Source organism: Acanthopagrus latus, chromosome 19 (assembly GCF_904848185.1).
Source record: "Acanthopagrus latus isolate v.2019 chromosome 19, fAcaLat1.1, whole genome shotgun sequence".
NCBI lineage: Eukaryota > Metazoa > Chordata > Actinopteri > Spariformes > Sparidae > Acanthopagrus > Acanthopagrus latus.
In genome coordinates, this window is record NC_051057.1 from 14,202,094 (window position 1) to 14,222,776 (window position 20,683).

A 20,683-nucleotide genomic window follows, 5' to 3' on the forward strand; every position below is an offset into this window, starting at 1 on the left:
CCAATCAATCAATAAATCAACCATTCTCATATGATGAACGACTATGATACATATTCATATTCCAAAATAAAAGAGGTGAAATCAGGCATCGTCCGGACGCACTTTTAATGCCGGGCTAAATTCAACGCGCCATTTCAGTATGAATCTTTGGGGGGCGGCTTCGGGACTCCAGGGGCTCTGTATTAATGTTATTTATATCGTTTGCCCTATTAATGTGCTTGATATATGTCTTGATAACATTAATATGAAAGGCAGGTTTGCTGGCTGGTGTAACTTCATGTAATTTATAAAGGGCTAATGCCTTAAGCATCCACAACCAACAAGGAGCAACTGCGACAGACGCACAGACAGCAGAACAATTAAAAAATATAGACAGAATGTTAATTTCTCTGCGTGTATATCTATGCTAAATATATCAAACTAAACTCTCAAGATCTTTTTTTTTTCTCTAAAACTCACAAACTTTTAAAGATGTCAACAGCTTCTGTTAACACTCAGCCATGACAGATACACACTTGACCAAGTGAGGCAGACAAACTTTTATTTAGAGATTCAACAATTCAAGTGGATAGTTTTTATGGAAGACAACGTTTCTACAAACCCTTGAACACTTAGTACTGACACACCTTCCCTTTATATAAAAGGTAATACTAGTGAAGTTGTGTGGAAGCAGCAACTACACTGGCATAGTGAACAAAACTGGGAACAACTGCAATCAGACACTTGGAACAAAGTGCTTGCATGACAGTAGTTTTCATTTTCTGAGACACAAGTTCAAACTGAGGCATGACAATGTGAAGATTGCTGGCACAAAACCATCATTTACACCTTTGGGACACTGATAACAGTGGGTGCCTTAGGACCCATGACTAAAATATGTTGTCAATACAAAGTTAACCACAACAAGTACTTATTTGAGGATTTTGAACTGTGAGTCTTACATGCTTCTGATAAAAAGGACTTCTCTTATCAAGAGAAGTATTGATAAAGCAACATAACATTACACATGTAACTGTACCGTTAATAATCTAGAAATATAAAGTTTGCTGAACAGTTACAGTAGTATCCCAAATAGGAAACAGAAAAAGGTCATTTGGCAGTGAAAGGCAGAATCTCGCAGAGCACAACTGGAATGTCTTTGGCCCTTTAATCTAATTGTAGAACAGAGATAAATAATGTCAACTAAAACTGAGACATTTATTTTAACCAGCAAAACACACACAAGTCCTGGCAAGACTGGCAACTGGGACCCAACACAGGATCCAACAAAACTCTTCAAAACCTGCCTGGAATTAATAACAGTAAAATCTGTAACATAATTACCTGTTCAAAACTTAATTATCTATTTTAACTCTAACATAAATAAACGTATCCCAATTATAAATTAATCTACATGTCATGATACATACATGAACAATAAAGCACAATATTCCATGAGTAAGAAAGTGCTCCCTTTCTTCTTATGGTAGAATAACTATCTGGCTTTCACAAACCCCATGAGAATGGAAATGACCAACTATGTTGTGTGCAACAAAAGTTTAACAAAATCCAAAGTGATGACTGAACAATAAAACCGATTTTAACTATTCTGTAGTGTTGCTGAAAGATGTGCTCATGCCTCCAACTTGTTCGCCGAGGACTGTGATGGACATAAATTCAGACTATTCAACACAAAAACAAAAAACATTCAGTTAAACATAAAAAATCATGTTTCTAAAAGAGAAAGCTAATATTATAAGTTAGAAAAGTGCAAAAACAGATGGTCAAGATGATCATCAGATGCAATATTATGAGATGACTGATACTTGAAGCAGACTAGTCATCTATTTCAGACAGAATCCCTTGTCCTTCCACAGAAACAGCTGATATTAAAAGGTTGATGAGGCACTTCAAAGTGTCGGTGGTACATCTGGACCTCCGGCTCAGAATCACCTGTTCAGAGCAACTTCTTTTTTCCAGTTTTTTTCAACATGTGCTGCCCAAACTGTGAAAGCAGACAGAGGACAAAACAAGTACATGACACACTGTAAACCACTTAGATCAGATCAGTCTGATGACAAAAGAACATGTTAGAGCAGACCCTCGAAGTCCCACGCTAAGAAAAGAACAGCCTACCTCGGACGTAAAGTATGAATTAATGGCAGACTTAGTGGAGTCGGTGGCTTGTTTTATATAGCAGTGATTAAAACTGTAACATCTCTCACCAAAGGGGTTTCAGTTTGAGGTTTCACTGCTGGAACAGGAAGACTGAACTCTTCCTTGTCATCTCGTTCACTGTTGTGTCGATAACGGTGGGCGAACTTGCGTTTCAGGGCCTCTGCGATGAGAGTTGCAGGATCCGCCGGCTCGTTAGACTTCAATTTGGGATCAACTTCCACTGGACGACTTTAGAGCATAAACATTCAAATCAAGTCAGGAATTTAAAAAACACCACTGTTAGCTGAGACACATATTTATTAGCTTCCAAAAAAAAAAAGAAACTCAATTCTCCACAATGTTTCTGAAATCATTTTGATTGGTCCACTATGAAAGCAGAGGCCTACCTTTTGACTGACCGCAACTTGACTTTGCCAATGTCTTTCAGGACATCAAGCATGTTGGGAATTTCTGCTGGCTTTGGATCCAAAGTTGTCTGTCCCTCTGTCTTCTTCCCTCTGCGCTCCCTTATTAAGTCTATGGCAGAAAATGTCCGCTGGAGACCTAGAAGAGGTGGTGGTGGTGGTGGTGGAGGAGGAGGAGGAGGAGGTGGCGGGGGAGGCAGGGCACCAGAGGGTGGAGGGGGAGGTGTCCCTATGGTAGCAGCTGAGGTGAAACAAAGGAAAGAGAAAGCTCAAAGCTGTGGAACATGTGAAATCCTGCTGCCATCTACAGTAAAATGCATGTAACTACAGCAGAGCAGAAACAGTCAGTGTTGACACCAAACACAGAGAGTCTGTTTATTTACCTGGCTGTGCGCTCTTTTCCTGAGCCAACACGATCTGCGCTATCTGTGCTCTGAGTTTCGCAAGTTCATTCTCCAGCACACTGATCTTCTGAAAGGCCTCATCGTTGGCGACTGTTTGTCCCTGGGGATCCAGAGCCCCCTCATGTAGACTAGGCAGTGACCTCCGGCGGGTGAAAGGTTTTCTCTGGGAATGAGGCTCGCGTGCTCGGAACACGAGTCCTTGTGAGATCCCGGACCTGTTGTAAAAAGGGGAATCATCTTTTCTACACACAATCCATAGTTACAAACTTAATTATGACGCATGAAACTGAGCTCTCACCTGGGTTTGCCCAGGTTGTCTTCGTCCTCATCATCCCTGTCTATCAAGGCAATATCAGCCAGAGAGGCCACAACACCATTCTGCCTCCTAGCGCCAATAAAGACACCAGCATCCTCAGTATATGGATGAAGCTGTTAGAGAGGGATGCCATGTTTAACATTTAAACAGAAAAAACTCATCATGGAAAAGACCACATCCAAGCACACAGCACAACAGTGCATTTCAGCAATTAATAAAAGCAACTAATTAAGTAAAAATGGCAGTTCAGAGGTAAGGGGTTAGGAGGAGATCTACAAGTTGTAAATGAAAGGTTCAGGAAGCTCAACAGGTCTTTCATCAGCTTGAGGATTGCTAAAAAAAACTGACCTAAAGCAGACATGCTGCATTCCTCATTGCTAGGGAAGGGGAGCTGGAGACAGAAGAAAAGAGAAGGCACAGTGTTGAAGGAGACAGAAAAGTCAAGAAGATCCAATTCAGTTTTAAAATGTCATGCCACTGAATTATCTGAAATATGTCAAGGGTTGTATTGATAACAGTTTAAAAACTTCTGAACAAACAGTCAGAACTCGAATAATAACAAAATAGCTGTCATAATGACGGCATCCACGGTTTATGGTTCATAAATGTAAACAGTCAGACGAGCAGGGTTAATAAACGTTGAAGAGTGAGTGTGATTTGTGTGTGAACAGTCGGCAGACATAGGCAGAAAGACAGAAGAGTAGATTTGGCTGTGTCATAGGTGACTATTTAAAAAAACATGGAATAACAAGAAGGACAACATGCCATTATCTAAAAATACAAAATATACACACTACATTTTAAAGACATAAGGGTTAGTCTGTTGAATGACAAAACTATGAAAACTCAGCTAACCTTCCCTCACCTGAAAATGAACCCTGGGGCAGGGTTTAAGAGGAAGACTAGCAGCTATCCTCCTCACAATACTTCTCGAGGACCCATAGGGCTTAGCTGATCCAAAAGCCTGCAATACAGAAGTTTAAACAATCACTTGAGTCACAAATAAAAGAAATAAATTAAATTCCAAATTCTGTCATTTACAGTTAATTCATTTAATAACTTGCAGTCTACACAAGCTAGAAACACGTGGGAGCACCGGCAGATTTCACTAGTCAGGGTTGGTACTTATCAGATCTTGCAACTGAGAGACCTTCACAATAGGCTTTGAGTTGAGAGTCAATAAAAAAGGTAGAATGTGCTCTGTAAGACCACGAAATCAAATTTCAAAATGTCTGGAAAAAGAATGTTTATCAGACATGTTAATCTCAGATATCAACATGGACTTTCACATACCAGGTCCATTTCAATTTGTGTATGATCTTTACTCATTTCTGTTGATGTGTTTCAAAAGGGCAGGTAGACATGCGCCCTGACACCAAAGGCATCATCACCAAACGGTCACCTAGAAGAAACATGAAACAAACGTGATACATTCAACTTGAATGCCAAAACTTAAGACCGACAATAACTTCTTGAGGAGCCTTAAGCCTCTACAATGTAATCCTGAGTTAAAATGCTCTAGTACAATACACCGATTATGTCTCAGGCTTTAGTAGTGTTGACCAGTATTGACTTCAAAAAGCTTACAGTAATTTGTCCAATGTAATCATTGCTGCCAGTGAGGAATACGAAGTTCTCCATCCTTTTCCCAACAAGTGGGGCATGTACAACTGGCAAACTGGCAACAAAGTAAATACAAGCTATTACAAGATTTACAAGAGCTACTTAAAAAAACCCCAAAACATTTATTTCTAGATGAATTAGCCTGATCCGAGCCATTTCAGCAAACGATTTCAAGTGCAAAAGGATGGTAACGTTTAGCTAAAACAGTAACAAACAAAGGTACTACAGAGATTGAACTTGGTAGAGTTATAATTAACAGCTGACATTGATTTGCCATTACAAGTACGACTGTCTGCTCTAACACTGTAGTTTATGACTGAGATTAATGAAGTACTTTCCATTTCTCTCATCAGTACCAACTATTTAACTAGCGTTGTCTATCCAGCGTTTCTGTTAATGCAGCACGATATTCACGAGATACTATCTACCGCTGTTTGTTGGTTTCATGAACTCACATACGATAAGGACAAGAAACTCTTAATCGTTCACTGACAGATGTCAGCTGGTATGGTTGTGACAGGCTAGCGGTTAGCTCAGCCAAATTAAACGGGTGGATGTTACATTTAGCGGGCAGAACAGTTAACTGATGCTAGCAACGATAGCTACGCTAGCTAACTCCAGCCACCTTTAGCAACATTTCGTAGGATACGCTAAAGACACCCGTACTTCTATGTAACCCAAAGGTGTGACACCAGACAAAATGTTTAAACGATGTATTCACAGGCGGAGGTCAGTTCTACGTGAGTTTGAGACCAACTTACCGTGACGGACGCTGGTTGACAACTTTAGTAATTTTTTCCAACTTGTCTTCTGTCGGACATCCACTGCAGGGGAAATGTGGGAAGAGTCATGGAATACATCTTTAGCCAATTGGATTACACAGATTACAATAGCTAGGTTGTGACTATGGCACGCCACCATTGGTTATTTATATTGATTGACAGGCAAAGTCACCGATTGCATTTGAGCTTTAACAGAATACCATCTGATGATTGGGTCTAATACCAGTCAATCAAATTATAATGTCCAATCATATTTTGGGAACTTGCTGTATGTTCGTTATATGTCCCTACGTTGCCCGGCGAGGCTTTGCCTTGCCTCACCGCTGGGATTTTAACGGAAAACTGGGATGTCCCGATTAACGAAACAGCTGTACCCGTTGATCTGCCACAAAACCCAAACACTGGGCACAGCTGCTAGCCTCAGTACCGTAGTAAAGAAAGAGGCGCAGGCCTAGCGTTTGTGATATTATTTTGTTACAGTTGTTTTAAAGGTGTCATCGAAACTTAGCCGTATCTCTCTTGGTTCTTGTTTTTGCATCTGTTGTAACTGAAGTCAGCTGGGGTTGTCTCATGGTTTCACTGAACACTGTCCAAAAGGTATGCTATAATTGTCAAGTAACGTTAGCTAGCCTAGCTTAGCTGCTGAATCGCCCCTGTACCACAGGGCGTGATTTGAGGTGAGGCTGGGGGTCGTAGAAAGTGCCTTTGTCAAAAACAAGTGTTTGTGTTCTGACTTGCACAAATTGCTTTATTCTGTCAGCAGAAAATCACGAGATCGAACCGCATGTTTTATGAACTAGCTTACCAAAGCATGCTAAGCTATTTGCTCTTACATGAGCTATCTGCAGTTATCAGTGTATATCAGTAAAATCAGCAACTTTACAAGAGTCTCTAATCAGTCAGCTGGCGTGTCACCTCATTTAAGAGGTTATTGCTGATATAAATCCATAGAAATAACAAACATCTCAGTAAAACTTGGTCTAAGGCAGTGGGATACTTGTTGAAGTTTAGTAGGACGGTTATGCCGAGACACTTCATATTGCTAAGTGAAACATAAAACAGACTAGGTGTTGAGATTTGTTGTTATGCACATAAATTGTATTTGTTTCAGTGTTGCAACCAGTCGTTTATTAATTGATCAGCTGGCTCACAGGAAATGATCTTTCAGTAATAGTGACAGCCAGTTTATGTTCATGTCATTTAAGAATTTAAAAGCCTAAACATTTCTTGTTTTCAGCTTCTCAAATGTAAAGACTTGTTTCAAAAACTGGATATTTCTAGGTTTATTACGAGTGGTTGCGAACATATGAAGATATCACCTTTTGACATTTAGTAGGAAAAACAATTAATTGAGACAATCAACAGTATAATCATGCTTAGTTAGCTCCAGCCATGATTTGACTAATGTAAGCTCCCTGAGTTCCATCTTTCTTTTTTTTTTTGTTAGTAGAGGGAAGAGGTTGGTTTGATGTGCGTGACGTCAAGACAAGAGGCACCATGAGTGCGGAGCTTGATGCACTGACTGTGGTGAACCAGCTGAGAGATCTCGCTGCAGACCCCCTGAACAGAAGAGCCATAGTAGAAGACCAAGGCTGTCTGCCAGGTCTCATCCTTTTTTTGGACCACCCCAACCCACAGGTCGTCTACTCTGCACTATTGGTGAGCCATCAGCATCAATTATTTACATTTTCGTCATAAGTTCACATGTAAGACTCCTCACAGACGGCTACTGGTGCCTTAAGAGAAACGGTATTCTTTACGACCCAACAAAGATACATATCAATTATTTAAATGTATGAGTCTAAATATCTACAGCAACTGTTCAGATTCAATAGGCCTTTGTTATTAATTGGTTAAGTTCTCTACTGGTTCTTTACTTTAGTTGTTTTCTGCTCATGTCACAGTCTGTCCCCCCCTGCTGTCCAGCAGCCTCAGAGCAGGTTCCTCTGACCGTCTAAAGGCCACTTCTCCCACCACTGTGTCACAGTCACAAGCTGACACGTGGTGGTATTTAAACAGCTACACATGCACTTTATATGTACATAAAAAGAAAACACTGTGCAATGGTGACATCTGCTGTCTGTTTAGTGTTTTAACACAAGGCTTGAAATGGCAACCAACTTGCACCACCGGCACCCTTTCCTGCAATGCTTTATTGTGAGCAAACACTTCAGTGGCTTTTACGTAACAGTTCCTCCTTGACGGTAACCCGTGAAGTGTAAACACGGGGTCAGTGCATGTGTATTTATATTGGTTATGTAATATTTTTCGCATTGTACAGGCTCACTCATTTTGAAAGCTCTCTCTCCTCTGATATCACAAGGGGTCTGTCAGCTTTTAGCGGCGGATAGATAACGGTTGCCCTTGTCCTTGCAGGCCGTGCGCTACCTGGCAGAATGTCGAGCCAACAGGGAGAAGATGAAGGGCGAGCTGGGCATGATGCTGAGTCTGCAGAATGTCATGCAGAAGCAAGTCCCCATCATCACGACATCTCACACACACACACACACACACACACACACGCTCACTGTGCACTTTCTTTAGCGTAAAACCTTAACCTAGGATTTCTTTTGTTTTGCACAGACAATGTGTGCCAGTCTGCAAATTTTCCATGCAGGATGACGTCAATCCAGCTGCCCTGTCAGGATGAATGTGATTAAAGTTGAAATAGAGTCGTGCAGTAAACAGTTAAATTGCTGTTTCTGCATGTCATAGATGTTAATGCATCCTGCCACCTCTCGACAATTTCTTGATGAGTCCACATGCGTGTTTTTACTGATGTGAGCTCATATTTGCTCCTGTTTTGTAGTGGAGTTAGCAGGTTGTTTAGCGGAGGTGGCTCATTTTTCACACAAGGTACATTTTGCAGGGTTTGTAAAAAAGTCTTGAAATGTTGTAAAATGCTTAAAAATTGTGTTTTTTGAGGTTAGGAATATGCTTGAACTCTAATTCTTTAACCTGGCGTTTACATCACTCCTGTAAACCGAAAACCTTAAAGGGTTTTAGATGAAACAAGCCCGTCATCATATTTTTTTGTATCCTGTCACCTGATCACACAGTGTGATGGCTATAGAACAATGACACCATCTGCAATTGGATTAGTTCCATATAAAACTTGTTTTCACTGCAATTTAGTCTGCCACTGGGCATGAAGAAGAAAGCAGTTTGACCCCATTTCTATCTGCTTTCATGTCGCCATGATAGATTAAATGTATGAATAAACTCTTGTGAAATCAAATATCAACCAATATATCAACCAAGGGATTCAAATGAGACTACATGTCATTCTCACTCTGAGACCGTAACATCGTCTGTTGTGATATTTGGGCAGGACAGTTTTTGATTTTGGTATGTTGAGAGTGCTTGAATTTTCCTATTATTAAAAAGCTGAACTAGCACTGATTCTAAGCAATCTTTAAAAAAAAAAAAAAAAAAGTGTGGTGCCCACTTTATTCCAGCATAATGAACCCACTCTGGTCACCCATGTAGTGTCATAGGCAGGTCCGCTTTGAGGACGTGTTGTGCTCCAGATAGCTGCTCTTACCCCCGGGTGCGTGGCAGCTCTGTTAAGTGACTGCTGTTCATCATTAGCGCCCTGATAGGAATAGACCTATGTTCAAGTGGCCGGCTGTAGCCTGTATGATTTTTGTCGCCCCCTCCTCTCGTCTCTCCTGCGGCAAAGCTCTTGCTGGCCCTGGAGTGAGCGAGTCACTTCAGCTAGTCAGGGGTGGCATCAAGAGGAGCCCTGCAGTAATGGCAGCAGCTCTCCCTGCTTGCAGTCCAGTCGATGTGACGTTGGGTAGAGGTCGATCGTAGCTGGACAGAGTGGCAACACGCGGCTGAGGGGGCAGCGTCTTGCAGCGTCTTGCATAGTTGCACCGAACAGGTGTGAATACCATTTTCGTTCCTTCAAGACATTAAGATCAGAAGCTCAAGACAATGTTGGCTCTTATTCAGCTCATGAAAGTGACAAAGAGGTAAATAAATCAATCGCCTAAGGGCTGGCAGGTTTCCATAGAGCTGGATCAGGATTATTAGGTTGTGCAGCGCTGGGAAGCACCAGGCTCCCAGAGGGCAGTCAAGCCAGACAGCTGATGTCGTATGTGGTTACTATAGAAGGAGTGATGACTTGGTGACACATAAAGCAATATAGCCTGCAGAGGTATCGCAGGATCCCTCAGAAAATATCAGTAACTGCAACCGACCTCCTGTGGCGTCTTCAGGGAAAGCTGCTGCCCACTAAGATATTCCACTCTTTTGTGTATTTCTTTTTTGCTAAAAGGGCGGTAAAAATATGATTGAAGTGCAGAATAGGTTTTAATTAGCATGAGTTTGGATGTTGTGTGATGGATTGCAGCATTGTCTTTCAGTGTACACAGAATATATTGGGATGAACACACTCAGAGATTGATCGTGTTTGTATACTTGAAAGGTTGGCTGATGATAGGCTGTCACTGTGCCCCTCCGTGTTCTAATGCTCCAGCATCAGAGACAAAAAGGAAGCTGAATGAATTTATCAACATTTTAAGCCGCATTCACACTTATTCCCTCCCACAGAAGTGTGGGTCGTGGGTTTTTCTAGCTTGGCCTTTTAAGAATGCACAAGTTTACCTATTCTTGATTTCAGTCTTACATGTATTCAACCGTATTGCACCTTTACAGGCTATATGTAGGACATTCATTGTCACTAGAAATGGCATTAGACCACCAGAACCTCAGGCATTTTGTTTTGTCATGAAAGTTGGAAATAAAGAAATAAAAAAAAGAAGAAAGTGGCATCTGAACATGCACTGCTCATGAAGCTCAGATCAAATTGTCAAACTGTGGTGCAGATCAAGAATTTGTTACTACTGGTGTTGACACAATGTTGAGCTCATATTGTAGATTGTTATCGAAAGATAAATGTAACGAGACTTGTGTACAGCTCTCTGAGAGCAAGAGTTACACGGCATGGATGGCATGGACCAACTCTGTTGGAGAGGAGAGAACTAATACTGGTGTATCGATACTGCGAAAAATAAGAATTGAAACAGTTTCAAATATTCCTATATGTATTGGTTTTCAATATTTTTGACACTACGATCTATTTAGTCACAGTCGTGATCTAAATTGTCCTATTAGACCTATAATTGTCTAAATGAAATGCCAGGCTTGATGCAGCCAAGGAATGTCTCCATTTGCACCATTAAAACACAAAATTGCAGTAAAGAGGGTCCTTTTTCAGCACAAGCTCCTCATCTGCCATGCCGCTTGCTATAACTCACGTTGCATTATTTACATTACTTTGCACAAGAGGTTGTGTAAAGTTTGACAGAAGAGGATGTTAGACATCACTGTCTCTACAAACCTCAAGGAGGATCTTAACTTTCCTGCCTCAAACCCTTGCAGAAACATATTTTAGTGCACTGTTTAGCTGCCTTTTCAAAAGGTTTAAGTGTGCTCGCCGCCATTTTGAAAATGGACACGGAGATGATAGTGAGGCCCTCTAATGTGCTAACATACCTGCACAGCTGGATGGCTACGAAAAAGCACATATGGAGTTAGTGTGAAGTCATATTCTGCTCAGGACACCATTACATCACATCACATAGCAAACTGTGCTTATATATCAATGTTCAAGATATCCTATATTTAGACTTATTTTTCTATTTTGTTACAGATGTATTTTCAAATACACTGTCAACACAACGGAGCACGTGTGTGTACATGAACCACATCTGCAATTCATGTGTCATATCTTTGACGATTGTCCCCGCTCCAACCTTGTTCTTACTCTCTCACCAAAGGGGTACGTCGCCAGGGGAGACCAAACTGTTGGCCTCTGAGATCTATGAGATCTTGCAAGCGGCCGGTAAAGAAGAAGCCGAACAGGCCGAGGCAGCAGCTGCCTCCTGCCAGCGTAAAGCCCACTTCTTCCTGGGCTCCAACAACAAGAGGGCCAAAACTGTGGTGCTGCACATCGACGGACTGGACGACCCTGTAAGTGTTCACGGAGCACGTCCAGGTCTCAACACGACGCACTGGCGCGCATCTATCATGCTCCGACACACCAAACGTCTGCTGATGCACAAAAATCTCATTTTGGCGGCATCATGCTCGCTGCTGTCATTATCACAGTGTTGTCAGTGCAGCTTAGTGGTGTCTGTCTGGCACAGGACTGGGGGGGGGGTGGAGGGGTCAGGTTGTAAATGTCAGCCATTGAACAGCAGGATGTTAAGATTGAACCTGAACGCTGCACTGCAGGAAGCTTTCACCTAGCCAGATTACATTACAGCAGACAGACGGCCTCTGGTGGGCTGCATCGCTATCACTGCAGCAGAAACACAACAATGTGGCAGCTGGAAACCATACTCATGTTCACTGGACTTCTTATATTTCTGATATCCCCACACTGGACTTGATAAAACTGTCGCAGATTCTTTACTTTACTCTTTGATGTACCTTTTAAAGCCACAATCATTTCCTAACTCATGACTTGTTGGCCCTGTTGTGTCGCACGTCCACTCAAACCTTTCATCTGTTTCCCGTCTGTTGGCAGACTCGAAGGAGCCTTTGCGAGGAGGCGTTGCTTAAGATTCGGGGGGTCATCAGCTTCACCTTCCAGATGGCCGTCAAGAGATGTGTTGTCAGGATCCGCTCTGACCTTAAAGCTGAGGTGAGCGTCTGTCCAGACGCAGAAAATACAGGAAGTTAGGAAGCATGTGTGATATGCCTGTCACAGTGGCTTTGTTGGACACTATATAACTGCGATAAACAATATTATTGTCATTTTAAGACCATTTTATCCCACTGATTTAATGATAATATAATAGCATGATAATGTAGGTATGCCCTTTCAAAGAGCAATTCAATTGAAATTTTCACATTCAGACATTGGATTTAAAATTCTCAATAAATACAGCCAAATCAGTAAGGAAACTGTTGAGGTGCAGCACCAAAGTCTAAAGCTAAAAAGTTACATTATCGGTGATATTCCTACGTAAACAACCATGCATATAAGAAGATTACTTAGATTCTTCATTTTATCTTTTTTTTGTTCACTAAAAAGATGAGTGTCCAATCTGTTATGCAATAAAAAATATCTTTCTGAACAAAATGTAAGGTTAAAGTGATGTCACTGTGTTTCAGTGCAATTAGATATGTTGATGATAATCCAGTTAATATTGTGAATTGCAATTCTGTTGGACAGGATAATAGTGATAACTCCATATGTCTTTATTCCTGCAATCTAGGAAACTTGGAAAATGTGACTGTAACCTGTTTTATTATTACTTTGTTGATTTTTTTTTTTTTGTGCTAATATTGAAAGCGTGAAATAAAAAGCTTCAGTCAGTGCAAAAGCTTAAGGAAAAAAAGTTGCTTTATTATTTGTACTTAAAACTTGGTAACTATCCCATTTGATAAAAATGAGCCTGATTTGCCTAAAATGTACTTTAAACTTAAATCTACTCTATCTGATTGGTTGGATTTCTCAGGCATAACTTTGATGTTGGTATGATATCATACAAGAAAGCTGAAGAGTAGATCGCCCGCCTGTGTCTGGAGCAGCTTTTCCATTGCCGTTGCTTGATCGTTCACATTTGATTTACCAAAAGTTTCCCCATTCCTGTTCGAGCTGAGCTGTGAATGATAACGGTGTTTTCTTCTCACAGGCATTGGGCACAGCAATCAACTCCACCAAAGTAATGACGGCTCAGCAGGTGGTGAAGACAGACGATGGAGGAGAGGTAAGAGATATAACATCTATTGTTTACATTAAGTTAATGTATGTAAGACCTAGAACGTGTCAGCTGATGGATCAGTAATCTCGCTGTATGTCGTGTGTATCTCTGTACGGGGAGTGCAGCCGCCCTTGCCTGTGGCTGAGGCTTATTCACACTGACATGATTAGCTAGTCACATCTCTGCCTCAGCCTGTAGGCTACATGCATTTTGCCAAACACATGGACAGTCCTAGTTGGCATCATTTACAGCAGAGTATTCCTAATTTGCAGCTCGTACCCAAACTGCATATTGAAATTTCACAAAATATGAGATTCCAAAGTGTATGTTGTCCAGTAATCTGCAAAAGATTTTATTAGTTGTTGCTGAAATAGTTCAGGGGGGGAAAAAAGGTTGAAGGCTGCATTAATAGTCGTATACAGTGTGGCCAGCAGGGGGCAGACGTGGCTCACTCATGTAATCTGACTCCAGATGATGCTCATTTGGCTCTGTAGTCGAAGTGTGCTTTACATTAATCCTGGATTTAATGAGTTTTTTTGGACACATTGCATGCTTCGTGACAATACAAACACAACTTATTCTCGCCGCTGTTCGTTTTTTCTTTGTTCTTCTTTAACTAAATATTTCTCCTCTGTCTTTGTGCAGCTCATGGTGCCATTCCAGGAGGACTCTGAGGTGCTGGTGGAGGAGAACACGGATATCCCAGACTACCTGCCCGAGGAGGAGAGTCCGTCCGAGGAGCAGGACAAAGCCGTCACACGCGTGGGATCCATCACGGACGGCATGGGCTGGCTAAGCACGGCCGCCAACTTCCTGACGCGCTCCTTTTACTGGTGACCACTTCCTGTGTTTCCCTCTCCGCTCCCCGTTTTCTCTAAAGTTCCATCCATCTGCAGCCTTAGCGTCTTTCTCAGCCTCGTCCTGGACTAAACCCTGCCTCACGGCCCTATACTAGTCTAGACTCCCCCCTCTGCAAAGTGCACAGACCAAATGTGTGCAACAAGTGCTGGACTGCCAAGTGGAACCTGCAATAACTTTAACTTGTGTATATATTGAGCTACAAACCCCACTACTGGCTGTGTGTGCACAACTATATACTAGCTGCATATGTATCTCACAAGGCATAGCCAGAGGACTTTAAATCAGCCCAAACCAAATACCATTCTGGAAATGTGTACCGCTACGTTGACGGACGAACACGTGGCAGGCTGTTTAATCGTTCTGAGGCTGATTTTGTAAGAAAATTGGGAGTTATTTTTCATTTCTTTTTTTGTGCATGATTTTTTGTTGTTTTCCTCTTGGTGTCTATTCCCAGTCATCGTCCTTTTTACTAAAAAAAAAAAAAAATTCAGATTTTTTGTTCTTTAATTTCCAAAATATTTTTTTTTTCCTCCTTTCAGTTTTATTAGCATGCAACGAGTCTCTTGTGCCAATCTTGCCTGATGCCTAGATCTTTGATTATTGTGTGTGCCTTTTTGACATTTTACTTTGATAATATTATAATTACTATTATTATTATTTTTTTCAACATTCATTCAAATGATTCGAGAGCTCCAAGCATGTCAGATGTAACGTTTGTGCTTCCCACGCGGCCCTTAGCAGCAGCAGCAGCCTGGCCTGGGCTCCCGTTAGCTTTAAGCTCACAGAGGGTCATCACTTCAGTAGAAATGCTAAACTTAGACACCAGCAAGAGGCTGCAGCAGTCAGCCACTGGCTCACATGCATTCAATGGTTCTATACTGAGAAGTGCTTAGTGAGTAGGCCCCTTACTGCGTTTAGCTGTCATATATCAGGACTCCTCTGATGATGCTAAAATGCAGGAAAAATCAAATGGAGTTCTGCAGTGGCGTCGTATTGACTGACAGCTCCTTGTGTTATTTGCACAGACTTTAGGCTACCTCTGCTTTCAGCCCTCTTGTCGCACATCATCATTATATTCAGTCTTTGGTAGCTTTTAGTAAAGCATGGTGAAGACAAACACGTTAGCTGCCTGCTCGTCAAATACTTCCTCCTGTTACCTGGACTTTTTTTTTTTTTTTTTTACAGTATTCTAGCTCCCACCTGTTCAGTTCGACTTTTAGTTTAGCCAGCAGTGTCCTTAAAGCAAAAATCATGTTGGTGCACGCTCAAACACACACACACACACACACATGCATACATACAGAGGACTCATTATTGCTGTCATGAGCAGTAGTGATAAACTGGAACAAAGGCGTGATTATGTACATTTTGTAAATTGTGCCTGATTCCCTAAAATCTCAGACCTTTTCATGTGAAGGTTTTTTTTTTTTCTTCTGTTTTTCTAATACTGGTTTGCATTTTTTTAAGGTCACATAATAGGATGTAGCAGCTAATGCTAATAGCAAGTATTGTCCTTTTTATTTAGTCGTTACAACCCCTCATCTCGCACCAGGTTTGTTTATTATCTCTTCTGACTTGTTTGAGTGTCATTAGCAGTTATTATACACAGTGCTGACCAGGCAACTTATATTATTCTGATGGTGCGGAGACGTCACAGTTGGTTGAGGTCAAACAGATAGCAGAATTGCACAGAATGACCTGAATAATCTAATTGATGATGGCTCTTCTCTGGACAAGCAATAATATTTTAATTTTTTTTTGCATTAAACATAGTGATTATACATTGTCATCATCCATCCTTTAATAAAAAGGTATGTGTTAAAAGTTAGGATCAGCATCAGTATTAAAGTTACTTCTTTATTTTTCCATTTTGCACAGGATTAAGCTCTTAAATTGCATCATGTGATTTGATTTTTAATATTCGGTGTCTCGGCTCATACTGCAAAGAAATACTTGAACGTTTCTTAGAACTGTCCTTATGTGTTGATACATGTGTACATTACCCTTACCTATTAGAATAATGGCATCTGTAAGGTTGACAAACAACCACAGACTCAAAAATGTAACTTCATGTGTACAGACTTCACATGTCTGTCATCAAATGTAATGTAATATAATGTAATGCAGATCTTAAAACTGTAGATTCCCATACACTGTTAATGCAAATGATGATAAACTTAAAATCAAACATTTCTGGTTCTGTTTTTTTTTTTTTTTTTTTGTGGCTGATTGTATGTATGTATGTATGTATTCATGTATGTATGAGAACATGGTCTTGACCAGTCATTTCCCAGTATTACACTCTCATGAAACACTTCCTGGCATGTGCAGTGCTTACACCAGTGCTCCAGACCTCACTTTGTCAAATTAAATTGCTGAAGGCAGCAACCATTCTTAGCAGAGAGCGATAGAGAGGGGAGAAATTCAGTTTTCTTTACTGGTGCATAAGTGAGGTGCCCCAGGGCAATCCAGCGGCCTGCCCACCACCTCCCCCAGCCTCGGTACTGGTAGGCAGGCAGAGGCAGCAGCCAGCCCCAGCTGGAGGCCCTGGAGCCACTGCTGATGCTGATGCTGCTTCTGCTTCTGCCGCTGAGCCTCCAATGAAACACTGTGCCAAGCTGGAGGGGAGGCCTGCACTGCCCTGCTGTATCATCTGGATGGGAGGTGACTACAGAGCACGTTTAAATGACAGTTTTGACGTTAGTGTGCTCAGATCATTTTAAGCGAAACCTTCATGTAAACTGTAAACTCACCTGAGGAAATATATTTTACATAAAAATTCTTAAATGCGAAACATAACTACCAGTTTCACCTCGGGGATCATTAGAGTACTGACTGATTTTGGATTTTCTAATAAGTTTCAGAGCTAACAAAATGATGGTGTTTTTTTTTTTTTAAGCCACAATGCACAACCAAAAAAAGAATAGAACAAGGACACCCGACCCCAACCCGGCTTTGGACAAAAATTCAGTGACATCAATTCTTGTGCTGCTTTCAAGATCTATCAATTAAAAAAAAAAAGTAAATACATTTCACATCTCATATCCATGTGCGTAGATCAATGCCATTTTAAAGTTATTGCCACTGTTCTGGTCTGTAATGAGTCCAAACAGGCGAGCTGTAACCATGGTTACCCTGTTGGTCGGGCAACACAAACTCTTCAACAGAATCAAATGTGACAAAAGTTCTTGGCCAAATACCTTGATACTGATAGTGTGAATATTACTAATAATACTTAAACAGATGTTTGATCAATAATCATCAGTAATATGTGCATAAGGACTAAGTGGGTTAAGACATGTATTAGAACAAGTTCAGAAAATGATATCACGTTAATGCAGCCTTTCAAAACAGGAAAAGATGATACTTATATCACATTATGATGAAGATAATCATGATGATTAATTTTATTATTGTGTCATGCACAAATAATGCACCTGGCCTGAATAGGCCTTTTAGAGAAAAGAACAAACAGACCAGAAACCAGAGCAGCATTATATAGACTACAAACAGCACTAACAAAAATGAACCAACTTGATGTTTTCTCCAAGAAAACATCAAGTTGGGGCACACTTAGTCACAATATAATGATATCCAAAATCTAGGACAACATGTAGTCTTGTATCACGATAACAATGTAATGTTGATATATTTCCTGGCTCTGTTCTGGAGCTTTTCGGTCATATCACATGGTTTTCATCAGCATGTGGAAATAGCCAGGTAGACGGGGAAAGTCAGATGATCAAATTTCCAGATTTTTCTCTGAGGGCTTCAGGGCGTCAAATCTCACATTTTGTCTCAAGTCTTCAAAAACCTCTGTGGTAGTCTGCATCAAGAAGATTCCAACATTATAAAATGTTACCAATATCTAAAAACTACTTTTATGCAGTCCCATGGACATTTACCAAAAAATACCAACCAGTTCACAGCGATCTGTCGTGCTCTTTGGTGTACAACTTGTAGTAAAAGAGGCCTGCGCGGCCTCCGAGCTGAGACTTCTCACTTATCACCACTAGAGAGAGACAGTAAGCCTGACAAGGAGAACAAATTGTGGGGTCCAGACTATAATCTGATAACATGTGATGAAAACACTTGTTTGTAATTAGATGACCTAAGATTCCTCAGAGCCCTGCTGGAACCACACCTCCATCTGGTCAGTGTGAGCTTGAGCAAGAACCGCCGTAACCATTAACACGCTCACAACCATTAACATGCTTTGCTCACCTCGCACTGTAATAATATCTGCAGACTAATGCAGCCATAAGGTTGTTTTTAGTAGTTAATACAGTGTGCGCTTCTCTCCACAATGCCCAGGCACTAATGTAAAAAGCAATTTCCACTTTTAAACGATTTTCCTCAAGGGTTTATACGCTGCCTTATAATGATATTACTCCCCTCAGAAGTTTTTTTTCTTTTCTTTTTTTCTTTTTTTGGGCACATATCCTCCAGAGACCATAACAGTGGCTCTCACCTCTCACGCTCAAATTAAAGCCACAGATAATTTCACTCTCACTCCTCCTTCAGTGCTTTGGATAAGCCACCGTACCATTTCACCCCCTCCGTCACCATCAGATAAAACACAATCAGCCTGCCTTGTGCACCGTCCTCATCCCCCGCCCCCCAACCGTATCAGCCCAGCTGCATACATGTGCATAAATGTGTTGTCAGTATCACCCTCCCACCTGTGTGTATTTGCATGGTTAATCTGCGCGCATGCAGGGTGGGGGCTGATGGAGGGTAGATAGGTGCGTCTCACGGCCCCGTGGGCACTTGAGGAATTTTATTGGAGGTTCAGCTCCCAGTCAATGGGATCAGCTGTAAATCCCGCTCAGAGTGTGGCAGGAAATGATGTGACTCCGGCAATTTATGTCAAATAACTTTTGAGGATGTGTGAGTGTAGCGATCAGCGCTACCGGGGCAGCGATAACTCTTTGGCAGGGGGGCCCCGGTGAAGATTTAATTGAGACATTTTTCTTTATCTGGAGCGAAGCGCCGGAGCCGTGTTGTTGTGTAACGAGATGTAATGTCTCTCTTTATACGGGGGTCAACATCCAGGATGAGGGAAGGTCATGGACTGACTGTTTGAGCATCCAATTTGCTCATGTAATACCCGCTCCACAGGGAGCTGGGCAAAGGCAAGTATTAAGTTACACAGTCCACATATCACACACAGACATGGTGGAGTGTGAAGTGTCCCTATGACTTCATGTGTGGCTGCTGTGAGTGTGTAAGGGAACAAATAAAGCACCTTTTATAGAGGCTAATGGCTTTATCAATAATTTATTAATTGTGCATACATCACTTTTAAACCTGTGCTAAAAAAACAAACAAACAAAAAGATACATTCAGGGGAATTCAGAGAAAAATCTTATGTGCATTAATTTATCTGTTTCTTTGGAAATAACACTTTGATGGTGGTAACGTCAGACTACTATATATAAACTACCGGTATATAGTTCAGTAATGGTTATCTAATGCATGACTCACGATAATTCAAGGCATCCATTACTGCAGGATGTGTCATGAATTCATGCTCAACACTGACAAATGTATGACTGTGACTTTATGTGAGTAACTCAAACTCAATACATCATCATTTAAGGAATGTCAATTAACAGCAACTCACTGCATTCCTGATTATTGATATCAATTTCAATTCGAAAAAACTTTATTTCACACCTATTTTTTGCCCAGAGTATGTGATCGCATATAAATGTGAAGCTGTTCTTATTTATTTATTTATTTATTTATTTATTTAATCAAAGTAGTAATCATATGGAAATATTTACATGATAAATATAAAACACAAGTACAGGCACATAAATGCACTCAACTGAAATCCAACTAACTTTGTGGCTAATCACTTAGTATATGGAAATGTGAGTCACCATTCATTAACCGATGATCTATTAATTGTTAACTGATCAGTGTCTTAATCATTTGTAGTGATTACTTCATGGTGAGCAACAGATATTTATGATACATCCTTGTATTAAAAACCTGCATTAAATACTCAGGAGTCAAGCATTAGGCAAGCATTACTTAAGTATCAAGACCCTCTTTTAATAGAAAATATAAATAGTAATATTTATAATAGCATAAAGTGTGACCTTAGTAGTTAATTAGGGGTTTTAATTATCAAGTATCAAGTACAGTAATCATTGTGTTACTGTAAGTATTCAGCAACACAATGCTTATATTTTCCATTGCAAGTAAAAGTAAATTACTCAAATGTGATGCTCATAATGCAGAATGGCTCCAGTCAGTATTATCCAGTTATATTACGGGATATTTATACATTAAAGTACTCTATTATGTTATAGCTGGTCAACAAGAATTTGAACTACTTCTGGTAGTATGATCTATGACAATGGATCTTATTTTGAAAATTCACAGCTCATGCAACAAACAAAGA

The 20,683-nt window shown here is 40.7% G+C and overlaps 2 protein-coding genes across 3 annotated transcripts; one reads left to right on the top strand and one right to left on the bottom strand.

The window, feature by feature from the left end:
* Positions 1–524: 524 nt before the first annotated feature.
* mtfr1 (mitochondrial fission regulator 1) lies at positions 525–5,813 on the bottom strand. 2 transcript variants are annotated; one of them, XM_037078606.1, is made up of 9 exons: positions 5,666–5,728; positions 4,869–4,959; positions 4,575–4,683; positions 4,147–4,245; positions 3,264–3,394; positions 2,945–3,180; positions 2,544–2,802; positions 2,205–2,385; positions 525–1,984 (listed from the first exon to the last, which is right to left on the bottom strand). In XM_037078606.1, exons 3-9 carry the CDS (start codon positions 4,608–4,610, stop codon positions 1,937–1,939), a joined length of 990 nt encoding a protein of 329 aa, XP_036934501.1. In that variant the 5' UTR covers positions 4,611–4,683; positions 4,869–4,959; positions 5,666–5,728; the 3' UTR covers positions 525–1,936. The 2 variants fall into 2 exon arrangements, with proteins under 2 accessions (XP_036934501.1, XP_036934500.1); XM_037078605.1 differs by lacking the exon at positions 4,869–4,959 and having other exon boundaries at positions 5,666–5,813.
* Positions 5,814–5,975: 162 nt separating this feature from the next.
* Positions 5,976–16,460, top strand: armc1 (armadillo repeat containing 1). Its single transcript, XM_037078608.1, has 7 exons — positions 5,976–6,283; positions 7,134–7,345; positions 8,063–8,154; positions 11,473–11,665; positions 12,225–12,341; positions 13,339–13,413; positions 14,053–16,460. Exons 2-7 carry the CDS (start codon positions 7,184–7,186, stop codon positions 14,242–14,244), a joined length of 831 nt encoding a protein of 276 aa, XP_036934503.1. The 5' UTR covers positions 5,976–6,283; positions 7,134–7,183; the 3' UTR covers positions 14,245–16,460.
* The last annotated feature ends 4,223 nt before the right edge of the window (positions 16,461–20,683 follow it).